Source organism: Cicer arietinum, chromosome 3 (genome assembly GCF_000331145.2).
Source record: "Cicer arietinum cultivar CDC Frontier isolate Library 1 chromosome 3, Cicar.CDCFrontier_v2.0, whole genome shotgun sequence".
NCBI lineage: Eukaryota > Viridiplantae > Streptophyta > Magnoliopsida > Fabales > Fabaceae > Cicer > Cicer arietinum.
In genome coordinates this window covers 29,195,683-29,214,579 of record NC_021162.2, presented here as the reverse complement: position 1 = coordinate 29,214,579, position 18,897 = coordinate 29,195,683, and the positions used below count along the sequence as shown (strand labels likewise).

Below are 18,897 nucleotides of genomic sequence, written 5' to 3'. Positions count from 1 at the left end.
CTTCACTATCTCTAACAACATCTTTAGATAGGCATAATACTCTTTCTAACGACACAATGGGTCCTTGATGTTCAACTTCTTCATCGACTATCGAATTGAAAATCTCAATTCGGTTGCACCATTCTCTTTCGTTTGAATGCTCTATGGCTTTTAGAATATTGAATGTGATTGTTTCCTCATTTACCTTAAAGGTTAAGGTGCTATCTGCCACATCAATCATAGCTCTCCTTGTTGCTAATAATGGTTTCCCTAAGATCAAGGGGATATCAATGTCTTCCTCCATGTCTAGTGCCACAAAATCCACTAGAAAAATTAACTTATCTACTTTGACCAAGACATCTTCCACCACCCCATATGGGTGTTTCATTGAACGATCCGCAAGTTGTAACATCAGTTATGTGTCATTGACTCTTCCAATGTCTAACCTTCTGTATATGGAAAGCGGCATAAGACTCACACTAGCCCCAAGAAGTTTCCAAAAGTTCTATCCCTAACAAGGCAAGTAATAAAGAAGTTTCCAAGATCCTTAAGCTTAAGTGGCAGCTTCCTCTGTAGAATAGCACTACACTTGTAAGACCAATAATTTTAAAGTATACTTTATGTATTTTAGTGTATTTTTGGTATTGAACTCGGAGGCTTTTTAGCCAAAGTTATTAATATGTTGGAGTTTATATGACTAAAAAGATATTTTGATGGCCGATTAAAATTACTCGTCGATAAATAAATTAAATTAACTGCGGTGAATCTTTTATGAAGAATTTAATGCGTTATGGGTGAAATGGTAATTTAACAAATATCTAGATATTTTGAGATATTTGTTAAAAGTAATTAATATATATATAGAAAAAAAAAGGAAAGGAAGGAAAAAGGAAAGAAATAGAAAGGAAGGAAAAAGGAAGAAAGGAAAACCAAAAGAAAACTGAAAAGCATTTTCCTCTCTCCCTGTCTCGCGCGCTCATCTCGCTCCTTCCTCCATTGTTATTCATGTTTTTGCTTTCTTTGCTTCCTTTAAGTTCGAGAATTGAAACCCAAGGCTAGTGGGTGAGAAAGATCAAGTTCCAAACTCCTTCCTCCTTCTCGGATTCGAAAACAGAGTTAGGGATTTCAAAACCGTCAAACACAAACATCCCCGTTTCATCTAGATCTAAGCTTCGTTCCACAAAGAGATAGAAGGGAAAGTTGCTCACTACCACGCTACGGTGCTACGGAACCAACTTTGGAGGCGACGTTGCGAGCGGAGATTTTACCAGATTTACTCGTGGTACCGTAATCGAACGTGAAAGCTAACGTGAAGGTAAGGGCTCCTTCCAAACTTCTAGTTTGCATTTAGTGACTTATCTGTGGTTGTGAGGAAAGGAAATTGTAAGGGTTGAAGTGTTGATTTGGGGGAAAATGAATCTAAGGCTTTATGGGTAAAATCTTAGAGTTAGGTTTTGGTTATATTGATGAATGTTTCGTGGAAAAAGAATTTAAACTCATTTATGTATGATTTTGAGTAAATGAAACTTGTTGTGTTTGAGTGGTGGATTGTGTTGATTTGTGTTCGTCGTATTTGACGTATTCTTAATCAATACTGATGAAATTTGATATGTGTATGGTTGGATTTTGTGGAGAAATGAATTGATGTGTTTTGGTGTGGATCGTGGATTGAATTTGATAATATGTTTGAGTTTGTTTTGTGTGGAATTGGAAAACAATTAGAGTTAAACGAGTACGGTACGGGCCCGTGATAGGGGGCACTTCGATAAACGGTACGGGCCCGTGATAGGCAGTACGTTTATGGTTTTCGCTTTTTTGTAAATTGTGCAGACCCGTGATAGGTGGCACCTTGGTAAATAGTACTTTGGCCTGTGATAGGCGGTACATTTACAATTTACGTTCTTCTTAGTAAACCGTGCAGACCCATGATAGGTGGTACCTCGGTAAACGATACGGGCCCGTGATAGGCAGTACGTTTATGGTTTACGCTTTTTAGTAAATCGTGCAGACCCGTGATAGGTGGCGCCTCGGTAATTGGTACTTTGGCCTGCGATAGGAGGTACACTTATGATATACGGCCCTTCGAGGAGGGTTTTGGTTTGGAATTCCGAGTCCATGCATTTTGGCATTTACACATTGCATTAGGATGCTTGGCACATGAGTCGTGTTTGAATCAAGTTATGATTAAGTGTTAGGTATTGATTATGTGTGTAAGTGTGACTGATTGTAAAACTTTTTCGAAACTCAAGTGGCCGTGGTAATTGTGTTGGAATTGCTAAGTGTTATGTATTGATTATCGTGTGTAAGTGTGATGGATTGTAAAACTATTTCGAAACCCAATTTGTCGTGGTGATTGTGTGGGAATTTCTAAGTGTTAAGATTTGGAGTTGTGTATGAATTTGATTGAATTAGTTTATGTATTTTTGGAAGAATAAGCAGGAAATCGATTTCCCAATCGATTTGATGAGTTACAGGGACTTGGCTAATTTGACAAAATCGATTTGCCAATCGATTTTGTAATCTGTTTTTCAAAACCATTTAAGAAATCGATTTGGCAATCGATTGGCTTCAACACAGGGGCTTAGTTATTCATTCAATCGATTTCCCAATCGATTGATTTAAGCCCAGAGTTCAGTTTTCACTGAAACCCTCCTTCCAAATCGATGTCCGAATCATTGGCTCAGTGGAAATTCTTATTTTGAGTTAGATAATCGATTGCTCAATTGGTTCATCAATGGATTGGCCAGTTGTTTATTACCTGATTGATTTAAGACTTATTTTGACTTCATTTTTATTTGGCAAGCATTATATGAACTTTTAGCATATGGAAAATCCTTTTAAGGTGCATGCTTAGTTGAAAGGTTATTTTGTGCATTTAAAAACTTAAATGTTATGTTTTAACTGTTAATTTCGGTTGGTGACCCTTTATAACTATTGTGGAAATCTGGGCTTTGCCCTCAGATGAGAGCCAGGAAGATCCTACCGGTTCGTACCCTACGGATGGGAATGTTGATGGGAATGCTTGACTGGAGCTATGTTAGGAGGATCTCACGGGGAGCGTGGAGATCACTCAGGGTGTATAGCTATAGTTTTTTTTTGTAGAATGATCAGATTAGGATGACATGGAGGGAACATATGTCCTTCTTTTGGATTACGTTATTTTGAACTGGAAAACTGTACCTTTACTAATATTGTCAGTATGACATCTTATTTGAATGGGTTCCATGTATCATTTGTTGTTGTGTAAATACTTTGGATTCATATTTTGAGGAACTTTTCCGCTGCTTGTAAATTATAATGACTCAATTATTTATCCAAAGGTATTTCCTTATTTGTTTTCCTCTGTTTTATTTTAATCTCTTTTGAAAAAAAAATACACCATCGCTTTGAAAATCGGGGTGTTACAACACTCTTCGATAAGCATCACTATTTCATTGCTATTTTTCTTTTGTTTAATAGTTTCCTTCATGAACTTGGCGTAAGCCGACATTAGCTCTAGTGATTCTGCAAAAGTAATGTTAATTTGGAATTTTTTAAAAACATCAAGAAATTTACTGAATTGTTTTTTAGTTTCTTTCTTTTTTAATCTTTGAGGAAATAGAATTCAAATATTGGGCTTTGGTAGTGTCTCGTTTGGTTGCACCACAGGTTCTTCCTCCTCAACTGATGTTCGGGTGACCATTTCCTCTGAGTGGGTTGGAGCTGAAGCACTCTCACCCTTTTTGGCTTTAGGTGGTACTAGTTCACTTACCTTGCCACTCCTTGTTGTCACAACATTGTCATTATTTCGTGGATTCGGAACTATGTCACTTGGAAAATTTCCAAGCGCTCTTTGTGCTAGTTATTGATCATGTTGAATTAGTTAGATCTCAAGATTCTTTATTGATGTTGAGTGATTTTTCTTGATGGCTCTTGACTCTTCAATTAAATAACTTGTGCTTGTTACTAACTTCTCAATAGCACTCTCCCAATCAGCTTTTCGAGGTGGAGCTTGATTTGCTTGAGCTCCTTGTTGACCTTGAGATCCATCTTGTTGATCTAAGAAAAAATTGGATGATTTCTCCAACCTTGATTTTACATACTAGAGTAGGGATTGTTCTGCTTTCTGTTCTTATCCACAAAATGCACCTGTTTTGGTTCTTCTGTATCATCTTCATCGAGTACTTCATAAGCTCCATTTTTATGTGCTCCCCCACAAAATTGACAACAAATATCTTTCAATAATTTGGCAAGAGCCACTTGGGATTATATATTTAGAGCTTCCATCCCCAACAAATATCTTCTATTCGTTTTGAGAGAAACTTTCCTTGAGCCAAGTCAACATCCATAACATTCAATTCCAGTATACCACTTTTTGACCCACCACCTGTATCATACAAAAACATTTGTTCATTTGATGTCATGATCTTGATAATTTTGTGTGCTTCTGATGCGGTCTTATAATTCAAAGAACCGTCTGTTATAGCATCCAACATAATTCTAGTGTTAGGCCTCAAACCATTACAAAATATTTGCATCTGAGCAGTGTCCTCATACACATGATTGAGGCATCCTACTAGTAAACTCTTGAAACTCCTATAAGTGTAACCCATAGATTCTACTTCTTTAAGTATGTAACTGGAAATCTCTTTCCTTTTTCTAACGAACATAGCTATGGGGAAGTATTATTCCAAGAACTTATCTTCAAGGTCATCCCATGTGATGCACCCGGAGGGTAAAGAATTAAACCACTCCTTAGCATCATCTTTCAATGACAATGGAAATAGTCTCAACCTCTTGCCTTTTTCATAACAACCATCCACCTTCATTGTTTCACATAGTTCAAAGAAGTTTGTGAGATGTCTATTGGTATATTCGTTATGTTTACCGGAAAAATGAATCTCCTTGAACTCTCGGAGTAGGACTTATTTTGAACTTGTTGATTGTAACAAGTTAGCGAGCACAGTTTCTATCTCAATTCCCACACTCACCGAGGGTACCTTTAGGTGGTGGTGGATCAGCCTTCTCCGCAAATATGAAGAAATCCCCCAAATCCTCTTCTTCCACTACTAATTGTCTTTCTCTCTGTCTCCTTTCTCGAACCGCCTTTTGATTTGCTTTCGCAATTTTTTCGATTTTTAGATCAAAGAGAAGTTCAGCTGAGGACTGGTCTCACATACAAGGATAGACAGATTGTGAGTAATGAACTTGCATACAAGGTTAGATATATTGTGAGTAATGAAAAGTTTTAAAATAAAGAAAAATAAATAATTAAAATATAAACAAAAATGTTTTTGCCGAGCAAAAAATTCCAATTAAGTAAATAAATTATAACTCATATTGACATGGCAATCCCCAACAACAACACCAAAAATTTGATAGTGTTTCAGCAAGTGTACTGAATCATTGCAAGTAATAATAAAACGATAGTACCAAGTGTCAAACTCAAGGATTGCATTTCACTATCGAGTTGTATTTAATTATTAAAATTGAACACAAAGTTTACGAATTAATTGAAATAATATTTAAAATTAACAAGATTAATAGAATTGAACTTAATCCCTTTATTGAATTATTATCGAATTCTCTTTATTATTCTTGCCCTAATGTCTTAGAGACAATCCTTTAATTCCAAAGTAACCCCTAATTTCCTAGTGGATTTAATATTAGAATTAAGCATTACATTATAGGAATAATCTTATTAAATTGTTGCCTTTGCAACTAATTTAATTGGTTTCATGACCTGCATCTATCCCTAGACTACAATATAATGAACTTCTCATCTCAAGCATTCGTAAAGTTCACTTCCATTTCAAAATACGAATCGTAAATTTTTTTATAGTTAATCAAGCAATAAAAAGCATTAATCGCATATATAAGAAAAGTAATTCAATAAACTCATCCATATAACTAGAAATAAAATCAGAAAAATAAGGATTTCATCTTGTTTCACTCATCCCTAACAAATAGTGTTTAGTTATTCATGACAGAGATAAAAAAGATAGAGATTAGAGAAGAATTACAAAAATGATTCATGAATGATTCTTGATAAAACTGCTCCAATGGTGTTAGAAACAACCGTATGTAAGTTGCTCTTCTAGGGCACAAGTCTCCAAACTTTCCAATAGCCAAAAAGATTCCTAAAAGTGATTAAAACATTTTTTAATGTGTTCTGCTGTGTGTCGTGCGTCCCAGGCACGCTTCAAGCGCACCTGGACAGAACCAAGATGTGAAAATATTGTGGAAATGTGCCTTAGGCGCGCTTAAAGTGCCCAACATCTTCTATCTAACGTTTAGTGCATGTTTTTCCTCTTTTGAGTCAAAATTTGGTTCTGGTGTCTTAAAGGGGTAGCTATGGATCTTATATTTCATTTGCACTATGTTGGACTCCAATTGGAAATCTACAACTCCTGATATGGCTGAAATACTCCACATAGGTCATGTTGATTTCTTTACAAAATTCAGCACTGCACTAAAACAAATTAAGAAACAACACAAAACTACGAAAAATCTTTACTTAATCAAGGAAATAAGAATATAAACATTTCATTAAATACAAGAACTAAAATCAACAAAATACATCAAATAACTCCTTAGATTACTAATGATTAGAGATACATAAGACTATGAAAAAATATGCATATGATGAAGAGTCATCAATATGGCACTCTAATTGAATATTTGGCTTATTCAAGTTGGTCCCACATTAATGTCTTCTTCTTGAGAAAAAATTATCTAATGAAATTTTGTTATCTCAAAGATAAACTTTTGAGCAATTGTAATTGTGCATGGGCTAATTATGGACAAATTAGCCCATGAAAGATTTAAATATTATCGAAAAATTAGTCCACATTGTGATGAAATTAATATGAGATCAACATGGAGGGTTCAAATATTCAATTAACATGTCATATCATAATCTCTAAGAATAAAAGTTTAAATAAGGACTATTTTAATTACAATTTTACAATTGTCAAGGAAGTATTTGCTAATTTTCCAAATTCAGGGATTAATTTTACTGGCACTTACAATTTGAAAGACCAATTTTCCTATTCACTCGTTCTCTATTGATCTACACCCAAGAACCGAGCTCATCTCATTTGCACTGTATCGCATGTCTCCATCATAATTGAATGAGTTCAAGGACTAAATTGAAGATTTGTTGGAGAAAGGGTTTATCAGACCAAGTGTGTCATTGTGGGAACCTCCAAAACTGTTAGTAAAGAAGGACATATAGAAACTCAAGCTTTTGTTTGGACTAAAGGCAACTATTAAGAATTAGTACCCATTGTCGCACATTTAATTACATGATGGATCATTTGAGAGGGGCAACTATGAGTATCTTTTCATGTCGTTTAGGGCAACAAATGGACCAACAATATTTATGCATTATATGAATAGGATTTTCAACCCATTTCTGGATAAGTTCATTGAAGTATTCTAATTTATTCAAATATAGAGAAGAGCGTGATTAGAGTTTGCATCAGATTCTAGAAGTTCTACGTGACAAATATTTGTATGCTAATTTGTCGAAGTGCAATTTTTAGCTAGAAAAGGTGAATTTCTTATGACACTTGATAACTAAGTAAAGGATTGTTGTAGATCCAACAAAGTTTGAGATTGTGCTCGCTTAGAAACAACCTTAGACTATTATAGATATTAGGAGTTTCGTAGGAATGGTTGGCTATTATTTAAGGTTTATCGAAGGATTTGCTAATATTGTGGCATCGTCGACACAACTTACTAGTAAGAACCAACACTTTTCATGGACAAAAAAGTGTGAGGGAATTTCTAGTTATGGAAGGACAAGTTGACCACTTCCCTAGTTATGGGATAACATTCATTGTGTTTAGTGACCATAAGAGTTTAAAGTACCAGTTTGACCAAAAGTAATGGAACATGCGTTTGAGGAGGTAGGTGGAGACTCTCAAGGACTTTCATTTCACATTGCATTATCACCCTGGGAAGGCTAACTTAAGGGATAATATGTTGAATAGGAAGAGTGTGTCATTGTCATCAGCAATGATGGCCAGACAACAAGAGTTATTGAAAGTGTTTAGAGATATTTACTTACATGTGGAGTTTTCTCCAAGAGTTTTGTAGTTTGAAATGATCAAGATCTCAAGTGGTCTTCTTGATGATATTGGGAATTCTCAAGACAATGCACAAATTCAAGAAAAGATGGATCTTATAGTACAAGGGAAGTCGACTGAGTCTAAAGTTGGACCAGATAATATTTTGAGATGAGGTGCATAAGAGCAAGTTGAGTATTCATCCAAGAGCACCAAAGATGCATCAAGATTTGAGATAGAAATATTTAGGTTGGAATGAAGAGGCTCGTGGTGGAGTATGTATCTGCATGAAGGATAATATGTCATTTGAGGTGCCACCTTTGAGAATCAAGAACAGAAGATAAAGCAACTAAGAAACAAAAGAAATTTTGTTGGTCAATATGATTTGGAACCCAACCACTAGAATTTTGACTTGAGAGTTGGAAAGTAAGATGAAGGAGTAACATCCTAAGTTGTTTACAGACACTTAGTTTTGACGACTAAACTATTTTAAAGGGGTCAGTAATGTAAAATATGTAGTTATTTAATTCTAATTTAAGTATTTTTCGTTATGTTTTATGTTAAAAACTTGTTGTTGAGTTTGTAAGCTTCTTGTTATTTATGAACTAAATTATATTCTCATGAGGGAAATATTTTTGTTTAAACCATGTGTAAAAATTTATGAAATCCAAGACTAATTTTTTTTTTAGCGTTTGAAACTAACGAATAGCTTTACTATTTGCAAAATTTTAAAATATCTCTAATTTTGAAAAAACCTTTTTATTTAAGTTCTTGGGTCCATTAGAGTTTTAAGGATGTTTGAAAAATATTTTTTAGAGATTCAATTGAAACATTTTATCGAGATAATAATTTATACGCATGGAGAACAAATTGTTATGGATAAATATTTTACTAGTAGTAAGTTACGATTAAAACTAACTTTCAGCTAGGTAGATATCTTGGGGAGAAAGCTAGTGATTTAACATAAAGTTAAAAGCGAAATTATCTAAATATTTTACTTACTAACTAGTAAGAAATGAGTAGTCCAAAAAGAACCATACCTTCCCCAATATTTCTTGTGGACCAGGATAATTGGTCTTGGTTATAAAAAGGTTCGTTAGTGAAATTTTCTCCTTTGCTTCCTCCCTCTCTTGGCCGAATTTCTCTCTAACTTTCTCTAATCACATTTTACCTCTCTCTAAGTGTGGGAAGAAATATTGCATCTTGCACTTAAAACTTGAGAGTTGGGTTGGGATCCTTGAAGTAAATTGTTTACCTTGTATTGGTGATCATCAAGAACATTGGAGAATGGTAAGAAAAAAAATCCTCTTCACCTTCTCTTCTTTTCCTCTCGAAGGTTTTGAGGCCTATTTTGGTCAGGGTTATGGTTTTAGATTTTTTTCCACTAATGTTTTAGATCTTTGCATTGTGATAGTAGATCTCACAAAAAGAAAATGGTCTTTATAAAATGGTTTTTCAGAAATGTGTAGTGTTTTTGTTGGAAATGGCCTTAAAGTGTGTTTGTGTTTGTGAATAAAAAGTTTTCTTGAAGAGGAGTTTTCTCTCCCTCCCTTTTTACCTATTGGTTGAACCCACATAAAAAACCTAGGGTTAATGTCTTGAAGTTGTTTTACCGTAATTTTGATGGAGTTTTAGGGTTTTGAAGAGTTTAAATGATTTATGGGGAGGTTACATTTGAGAAAGTTTCTATGTGTAAGTTTTGTTAAGAGTAGCTAAAGTCCTTATTTTTGTGATTGAACAATAGCTCTTTGAGTCTCGAAAATGAATTGAAAATATTGAAATCGAGTTAACAATAGAGAGAACTCTGAGATGTTTTTGTTTATGGATTGTAACATAATTTTAAGGAAAAAATAATATACGTCATGGCCATTTTATTTAGAAAATATTGAAAACAAAGTGAATTTTATGTTAAAAATAAATTATCATGGTTTGGTTACCTAAAAAAGAAATAAAGTTGGGTTTATAGTGAAGTTTTCAAGGTGTTAGAAAATTGTCCTCTTTAAATCCAAGTTTGAAACAAAATGAGGCTTGTTTAAAATTTCTAAACTATGTAGGTTGTTTTGCCTTCCTTTAATTACGGTTAAGAAGTATTTAATTAAGAAGAAACAAATGCTAGGAGGTTTTGAGGAAGGGTAGTTGAACTTGGATTATGTTACCAAGTGTTGAGAGTATCATTTATAATTTAAGACGATTATGGTTTTAAGGTGTGAGAAGTTTGAGAGGAATCAAACTTGTTTACTATGATGGAAGGCTTGCAAGATAAAAGTTCCTTCCAAATTTAAAGTTTTCACATATAGGATATATGTATGTACTTGAAGTGTGTGGATGTGTGTGGATGTTTATGCATAACTGAAGTTTATGTATTTGATATATATATGTCTGTGCATAACTGCTATGTATGTGCTAAACATGTTCATTGTGATTTTGATTATAAATTTTTACAATAAATACTAAGAGTATGCTTATTAGTTGACTCACGACTCTTTGCAAAGGGAGACAATATTCCAAAATCATATGCATTGACATGTAGCCATTTCATATGGTTGCTTGGTACCATCATGGGTTGTTTGGTACCATCATGGGTTGTTTAGTACCATCATATATGCATGTTTGTTCTAGTATTGTTATCATGTTATAACTACTAAATGTTAACTAATAATTCTGATTGATGACCTTTTACATTTTTATGAACTTTAGGTGATGCTCTCAAACGATATGGACACACAAGTTTCCAGAGATTATGCAAATGACGTCGATGTTGCAGAACTTCCTTGATAAGGACCATCTTATTGCTTTGAATTACGATATAGTCTCAAGCAGAGCTACCTATATGGAAAGAGTCGTGATGACTAATCGAAGGGTTGGGGCGATAATTCACATGGGTGTCACCCACGAATGGATAGATTTTAACTATGCCCATAGGTTTGGTTTTGGGGGTGTACGCAGTAGGCTTTGATGTGGTTGTGGAGATGATATGGAGGTATATGATGGATAGACTAAAGATAATGTGGGAGTGGTAACCTCATCTGTAGGAGTAGGAGGCCATACTATTGGAGAAAGAGTCACTGGGAATGTTTAGGGGACTGATGCGGATGACGATGCATGGTTGTCAACATATGCTAGAGACTATAGATTTTTTGCGGGTCCCTCAGTACCTTGGTTGGAGTCTTTGAAATGACAATGTTGATTCCTTTTTTAAAACTTTATTTCTGTATTAATTTAAAAAATCTCAAGAATGATCTTGGTTTGATAAAGGCAGAACGTTCTTTAGAATATAACAACTATAAAAACTTCACAAAGTGATTAGTGTTGTGCAGCTGAAAAACAAAAAGAGATCAGGAAAAGAGAATTCACAAGGGAATATATTTTGGTTCACCCAAACTGAGTTACGTCCAGTCTTCACAGTTTGTGAGCTTTTTCACTAAAATGTTCAACCAAGAATGTTCTTGCTTTTCCCACTAACGTTCAAGATCATCCTTGACCTATTACAATAGTTCACCTTTCAACCTTGAAAGAATTTTTAATGATTACCCTTCAGTCTAGAAGTGTATTTACGCTTTTTACCTTTTAAAATAAAAAAGGATTTCTTAACATTACTCAAACTATGTCTATATTCTATAGTGTTTGAGTTTTAGCAAAAACTGTTGTGAAGAGTATTGATGGATCAACCTTTACTCAACACTTATTTGAGTTAAGTTTTAAACAATCAAATTCAAATAATAGATCCTTAAATCTAATGCAGAAGAGTTGGAGCCTTTGCTTGATTTTGGAGCTTATATTTCTCAAGAATGATGATTAAGTGAATGATTGTTTTGCACTTTGAACTGATGATAATTCCTTTGCCTTGAGGTTCCTTTTATAGGCTTCTTGAAGGTTTTTCCCAGCTCATATAGCCATAGAAATACAGGTTGTTTGGTCCATGAATTAATAGACATGTGTTGTAAATAAACGAAGTTTGTTCCTGCTTGATCATTAGAACACTATTCGTCTTTGTTTTGGGCAGCTGCTTGTATTTGTTACTATTGACAGTTTTTTGTAAATCATGCTATTTTGTTCTTGTGTCCGTGATGCAGTGCCTCATTTGCCCAAGTTGTATTTGTTTATCTAAGCCATCAATTTGAAGGTTAATCTTGCCTTTTACTTTTTGTACATTGCTTTGACTTTGTTGATTTCAAATATGTCTAGAGTTTCCTTGAAAATGCAGTTTTGTTCCTTTGTGATATTTAATGGTGATTTTCCATGCATTTTGATGTGCTTTTGCAGCCTAGATTCGTCTTGTTTTCAAGAAGGCTTTGTTCTTTAGTAAACCAAAATGTTCTTGGATTTAAGCTGTAAAAATCAGAACGATCTACATTTTTTTTTGTTTAAAAGCCAAAACAACCTTGCTTTCTTAAATTTGATCTTGCTTCGATCAGGTTGATCATTGTTGTTATATATGGACGCATGTCTTTGATTAATACACTCAAGAACACATGTTAAATAACAACACATTTTTAGAATCATAATTAGAAGATTAATTAAGTTTGTTTGTTTATCATTAAAACATTAATTTTGGGAATTTGACTCAACAATCTCCCCATTTTTTATGATGAAAAACATGTTATTTAGACTTTTAATTTGATTCTTAAAGATTTATGAGAGAAAGTTCCCTCCTAATTTGTGCCTGAAGTAATTAATTTGAAGTAGCCATATAACCATTTTATGATGCTGAAATAATTGCTAATATAACAAGTTCATAACAAGATATAAGCAAAAGTACATAGTATATAACAAAATAGACTTGCGAAAAAATTAAAATTAAAAGACTAATTACTTATCTCCCTTTGGCTAATAAAAAAGTAGAGGGAGAACAACACAAAAGTTCTAAACAGATAGGAATAGGGAAGAACCTTCAGAGGATGATGAAAGAGATAGTTGTGGAATGTTTGGAGATGGATTTTGCATAGGAGGTTCCAAGCCTAACTTAGATGCCAGCTGAGTAGCAGTCCATTCCCGTAAGATCGCATTTTCCCGATCTTGATTGGCTTGCCTATCAATGATGGTTTGGAAAACAACAAAGATGTTAATAGTGTCCTTTATTGTTGGTGATGCAATTTTTTTAGTCTTGGAACATTTTGATGGTCGCTTGTCGTCATTCTATTGTGAAGCTTTGGAAGAATTAGATGGAAATGGGGCTAGAGTAGTGCAGAAAGTGGATAAAAGTAGCAAATGTTGAGCTTATAGGGAGAATGTTTGACGAATATTTTTTTTAGGCTTGGGAGGTTCATATCTAGGAAGACCAGATATTGACTAATGCCAAACAATGATGAATTAGTTTTCTGAGGGGAGATAAAAACTGGAGACATAAGGGATGTGTTTTGTTGATGAATTTGGTGACATAGATGGCTTTGTAGCATTAATGGTTGAATTGAGTGAGAAGTTAGAGGAATAGTGAAAGGATTCACAACGGGAGATGATCTTGATAGAGGAATCGAAAACAGGAGTTTGGTTGGATGGAGTGGAGAATGATCTTTAGGATTTTTAGGTGCAACAGGTGGTTTAAAAACTGGTTTTCTAGTGGAACGTTTCTTTTTTAGTGAGGTAGGGGATACCTTTTTTGATGGATGTTGAAGCAGATTGTTCTATTTTCATGTGTGAGATGTTTTTGGATGAGAATTTTGAAATCTTGAAGGTAGAAGTTTCAGTAGTGAGTGGAATGTTAAAGTATTTGAAAATTCAGGTTAGAACCATACCATAGGGCACATCATTTCTTTTGTAATCATGGTTTATGGGGGATATCGTATTTTGGATATTATATGGGGGAGGTTCAATCTTTTGCAATGGAGGAGATGGTAAATGATGAGAGCGCCATTGTTGGAGACATATTCATGACTCCCAAAGTGTGGCATAATAAAGTGTTGATTGATGCTGTTAAAGTTTTTTGGTAGAGGCTTTAGATCCACATAAACAAATTTGGTGGAGCCAGGGATGAATAATTTTTGGAAAACCCGATCTTTGTTAATGTTGAGCACATAGTACCAATCCTTTCCGAAGACAGTAGGTCCTTCAAAGGAGAGTTGGAGGATTTTAGCAAGGATGTCTAGTGTGAAACGAATTTTAATGCCTTTTAGGTTTGAAACTAGGAAGGATTTGTCTACAAACGCCCGAGCTTCACAGTAAAAGGCTCGAATCACTTTAGGATAGAAGGAATCATAATTTGAGGAAATTGGTCCATCCAAGAGCATCAGTATGATGCTTGATTGAAATCCTGTCAAGTTGAAGATCATTCAGCATAAAACCCATGCCAACTCCAATAGGTCTTTTTGCCCATTTGTCTTGAAAAAGTTTTTGAAATTTGGATGAGACAAGTGGTGGAATGTGGTTTTTGGAGCAAGAGAAGTTTGGTTAGGTTTAGATTGGAAGGAATAAGGTTCAGGGATGATAAGGTGAGATGGAGATCATTCTGTTGAGGTGGGTTTGGTTGGAGAACGTTCTCATTTTCTAGGTTTTTTGGAATCAATTTTCTTAGGGATTTTGAGTTTGTTTTTAGTCAGCTATTGGGACAAAGTAATAGTTGACTTGGTTTTCAAGAGTGTAGTGGTGGTTTTAGGAGGATTGGTTTTAGTTGAAGGTGATGAGGTTTTGGAAGAAGGAAAGAGGTTTTTCACTGATTTTTTTGTTTGGTCTTTGAGAAATGGTATTGAGTATTTTTGTGTAGCATCATGTTTCGATGGTGGTACGGGTTATGATTCGTCATCATCAGAGATGGTGTGGATGGTGGTGTCAACAATGTTGGCTTTTGAAGAGGTGCATATGTCTGCCATGATTTGCATTGGTCGGCGTTTGGAGGAGGTTGCTTCAAAGGTAGTTTTGAAGGATTGTTTGGTGAGATGTAGGGACATTTCACTGGTGTTAGGCGGGTTACATTGATAGAGATGGGGAAGAGCAGTTGATAATGGAGCAAAGATGATAGCGTTTAGGCTTGATTCGGTAGATGAAAAGAGGTACTCAGAAAAAAAAGTTTTTTCTAAAAAGGCTTATGGGGTGTAGGTCGTGGTGCGGGAGATAGTGATCGAGTGTGGGGTGGAGAAGGTGTTCATGGGTCAGGATTTTTGCAAGTAGTTGCTTTGGTACGTGCCATTTGTGATAAATTAAGGTAGAGAGAAGAAGAACGAAAGTTGCAGAGTGGAAGGGGAGCGCGCGTGTTGCAGAAAACGAAGGAGGAGCAGTTGTGGGAAGTTGAAGAGAGAGTGCCACGCGGGAGTTGAAGAAGTTGTGGGAAAAGTGAAATGTAAGTTGTTATTGGGAAGGAGGAAAATAGGAGAGGAAATGGCAGTTGTTGGCGGATGTGGTTGTGTTACTTTCAAAGTTTAAAGGACAAAAAAAGGATGGTTGCCATTAATGACAGATTAAAGATGAGGTTTTGAAGTTCCTTTGAAAACGGAGATTGTTACGCCAAAACAAGAACATTCTTAGTTTTTTTATAAAAATATTTTTAGTGTATTTTGACAGGATTTTTAATATTTTTTGATAAAATTAAAACATTCATCTACAAGAGGTTTGGTAAAGATATCTGCAAGTTGTTTTTGAGAGTCTATAAAAATTAATTCAACTTCCTTTTTATTGACATGATCCCTAATAAGATGGTGCTTTATCTCAATGTGTTTAGATCTTGAGTGTTGAATAGGATTTTTAGACAGATTAATAACTGGTGTTGTCACAGTAAATTGGAATGTTTGAGTAACTTATAGAGTAGTCTTCAAATTTATTCTTTATCCATAGAATTTGGGAGCAACACTTTGCAGCTGAGACATACTCAGCATCAATGGTCGATAGTGCAATAATATTTTGCTTTCTACATTACCAACTTATTAAAGGTTCTCCCAAGAACTGACATGCACCACTTGTGCTTTTTCTTTGAATTTAATTTCCGGCATAGTCAGCATCGCAGTAGGCTACAAGATTAAAATGAGATCATTTTCTATACCAAAGGTCAAGATCAATAGTACCAACCAGATAACGAAAAATTCTTTTTACTACAAATAGATGAGATTCTTTTAGTGAAGATTGGAATATAGCACATAATCCAACTGCAAATACAATATCAGGCCTCCTTGCAGTTAAATAGAGTAATGAAACTATCATTCCCTTGTATTCCTTTTCAGAAATATATTTTCCTTTTTCATCTTTGTCCAATGACGAGGATGGATGCATAGGAGTTGTCATGTATTTTTCTTGACATATAAAAATACCATCTTTATATTGTTTAATTTGTAATACAATACCTTTAAAAAAATCATCATTCGGTCATTCTTGAATGACTACCATATGCTTAAATGAATGAAATCCTAAAGAAGTCAACACTCGAAGAATTGTGAAGTTGGAAAGAAACATCTCTTGCATATGATATTGATGCATCAATTGCTAAATTAGCGTCAGATTATCTAATTGAAACAATAACACATCATCTGAATTTGAAATGCTTTATGAGGATTCCCACACCTCATTTACATTAGTATGAGGAATCAATTTATGGATAAGTGCAAAATAGAAAAATAATTGCAATATTTTCTACATACTAAAAAATAAATGGAATTTTCGAATCCTAAAGAGGACAATGTCAGAAATTATACAAACATGTTCTGCAAGTTTCATATGAAATACAACTTTATAACACTCCAAAATTTATGTTAAACTATTTCATTACTTAAATAAGATTTTAAAGAATTAATTTGATATTAAAAGTATTTTAGAATATATGTTGATAAATATTATGATGAATTTTCTTTATATATGTGTTTGTACGATGATAATTTATATATATTTGATTTACATTTTTTAATAATTATGTATTATAAAGTTTATATGTGATTCATCAAATAGAATTTTTGTAACACTCCGATTTGTAAAAATACGAGTCTATTTTTTTCTTCATATTATTACCTTAATTAATAAAAATTGAATCATCTTATTTCAAAAATATGGATTGGATTTTTTTTTTCTTTTAAAAACAACTCTAATAAAAGACTCATCACACAGTAATTCATCTTGGTTCACCACCAACCCGGTAGATACGTCCAATCCCTTCACTTAGAAGGATTTAATCTAGTAATTCAAACCATATTACAACAACTTAACTTCACAAGTTATGTTTTCTCAACATTCAACTTAAAAATCACAAGTCGTTGAGGATTTACAGCCACTATAGGGCTAGGTTACTCAAGTGTTTAGTTTCTATTTATGGGTTTACTCTCACTAGAAGATGTTTACAATATTGCTCCAATACTTAGTACAACTAGAATGATATTACAATTGAGTGCTAAATAAAATCTAAGTATTCGATGATTGATTGATATTCAGCTCGTATAATTTTTGTTCTTTGTTCTTGAGCTTTGAATTTTCTGATCGTTGTTTGACAGTTGTTGAAATTCATTTCTTGTCAGCTATTGAAATTCAAATCTTGAGCGATGCTTTTGATTCCAAGATGTTTTGTATTTGATTGCATAGATCTGTTGTCGTGAATTTGAATTGGACCGTTTCTATTTGATGAGATATTAAATTCGATGCAATTAAAAATGTAACTGACTGGACACTTTAAATCATTCAAGTGTGGAAACTTCGTAGAGTTTAAAAATCAGAGTCACATGCTTGCCTCTGAGTTGCTTTGTCGGAGGCAGCTTATTAGAGCATGTTGCACTTGACTTTAGAGTTTTATCTTCAGAGGTAAAACATTGAAGGAAGATTATCAGAGTCAGATCCTTTGACTCAAATACTAAGAGGCAGAGAAAAATCCTAAGAGGCATCTCCTTTGGAGACAGCAAAACGAACGTGTTGTTCCTTTCCCTTGATTCGCCCTTTAATTTTGTTTCATTTTAATTCGCTAGCTTCCTCTTATGTACAGTTCAACACAGCGAAGGGTGCGTGTTGTTCCTTTCCTCTTATCTATTTGCTTCACTTCCTTTGGTTATATCCTCTGGCAATATCCTTTGGTGGTATTCTCTGGTGGTATCATCTGGTGGTATCCTCTAGTGGTATCCTTTGGTGGATGCATTTCCTCTTATCCTGAGAGTTTTCTCTAGCTTGTTTTCTGCACACTCAATAAAATTATTAATGCATTAAATTATTAGCATAAACATACCTCTTGTTATCATCAAAACAAGGTAAATAATTGTTCTCCAAACCATCCTAGTTATAACAACAACGACTCTATACATTATCCTAATCTAATAATAAACTAATGAATACAATAATAAAGATGACCTCCACACACATCACAAGTACCCTATGAAGTTGTGTCCTTCCTAGAAGTAATTGCATCCTCATCTCCAATCATGGAAGGTACGGTCACATCAAAAGTCAAGTCCATTCATCAGATTAGTGGCTTTAGCAGAGCTGGGATCTCAAACCAACTCTCCATCTTAGACATTGAAGACATAGGATTGTCCACCGAAAAAGGAAGTTATAACTTAGCAAGAGGTGACACCAACCATGGCTCTAAAGGTCCTCAACTAATCCCATATCCTCAATGGGTGCAAATGGTCCTGCAACGTCTTTAGCTCCCAATTTCCACAATAAAGTATAAAGGGTAACCAAAGTTAATAATATTTTGGAGTTTATATGATCAAAAAGATATTTTTGAGGCTTTTTAGCCAAAGTTAATAATATTTTGGAGTTTATATGATCAAAAAGATATTTTGATGCAGATTAAAAGTACTCGTCGATAAATAAATTAAATTAAGTGATGTGAATCCTTTACGGAGAATTTAATGCGTTACGGGTGAAATGGTAATTTAACAAATATCTAGATATTTTGAGATATTTGTTAAGTTATAATTAATATATATATATATATATATATATATATATATATATGGGTGTTTGGAGGGAA

At 34.2% G+C, this 18,897-nt stretch overlaps 1 protein-coding gene across 1 annotated transcript in view; it reads right to left on the bottom strand.

Moving 5' to 3' along the window:
- Positions 1–18,017: 18,017 nt before the first annotated feature.
- LOC101502215 (uncharacterized) overlaps positions 18,018–18,897 on the bottom strand; it is a 4,208-nt gene continuing 3,328 nt past the window's right edge. Inside the window, exon 2 of the mRNA XM_004514265.1 lies at positions 18,018–18,096. Coding sequence (XP_004514322.1) covers positions 18,018–18,096 — 79 coding nt within the window. The remainder of the gene's footprint in view (positions 18,097–18,897) is intronic.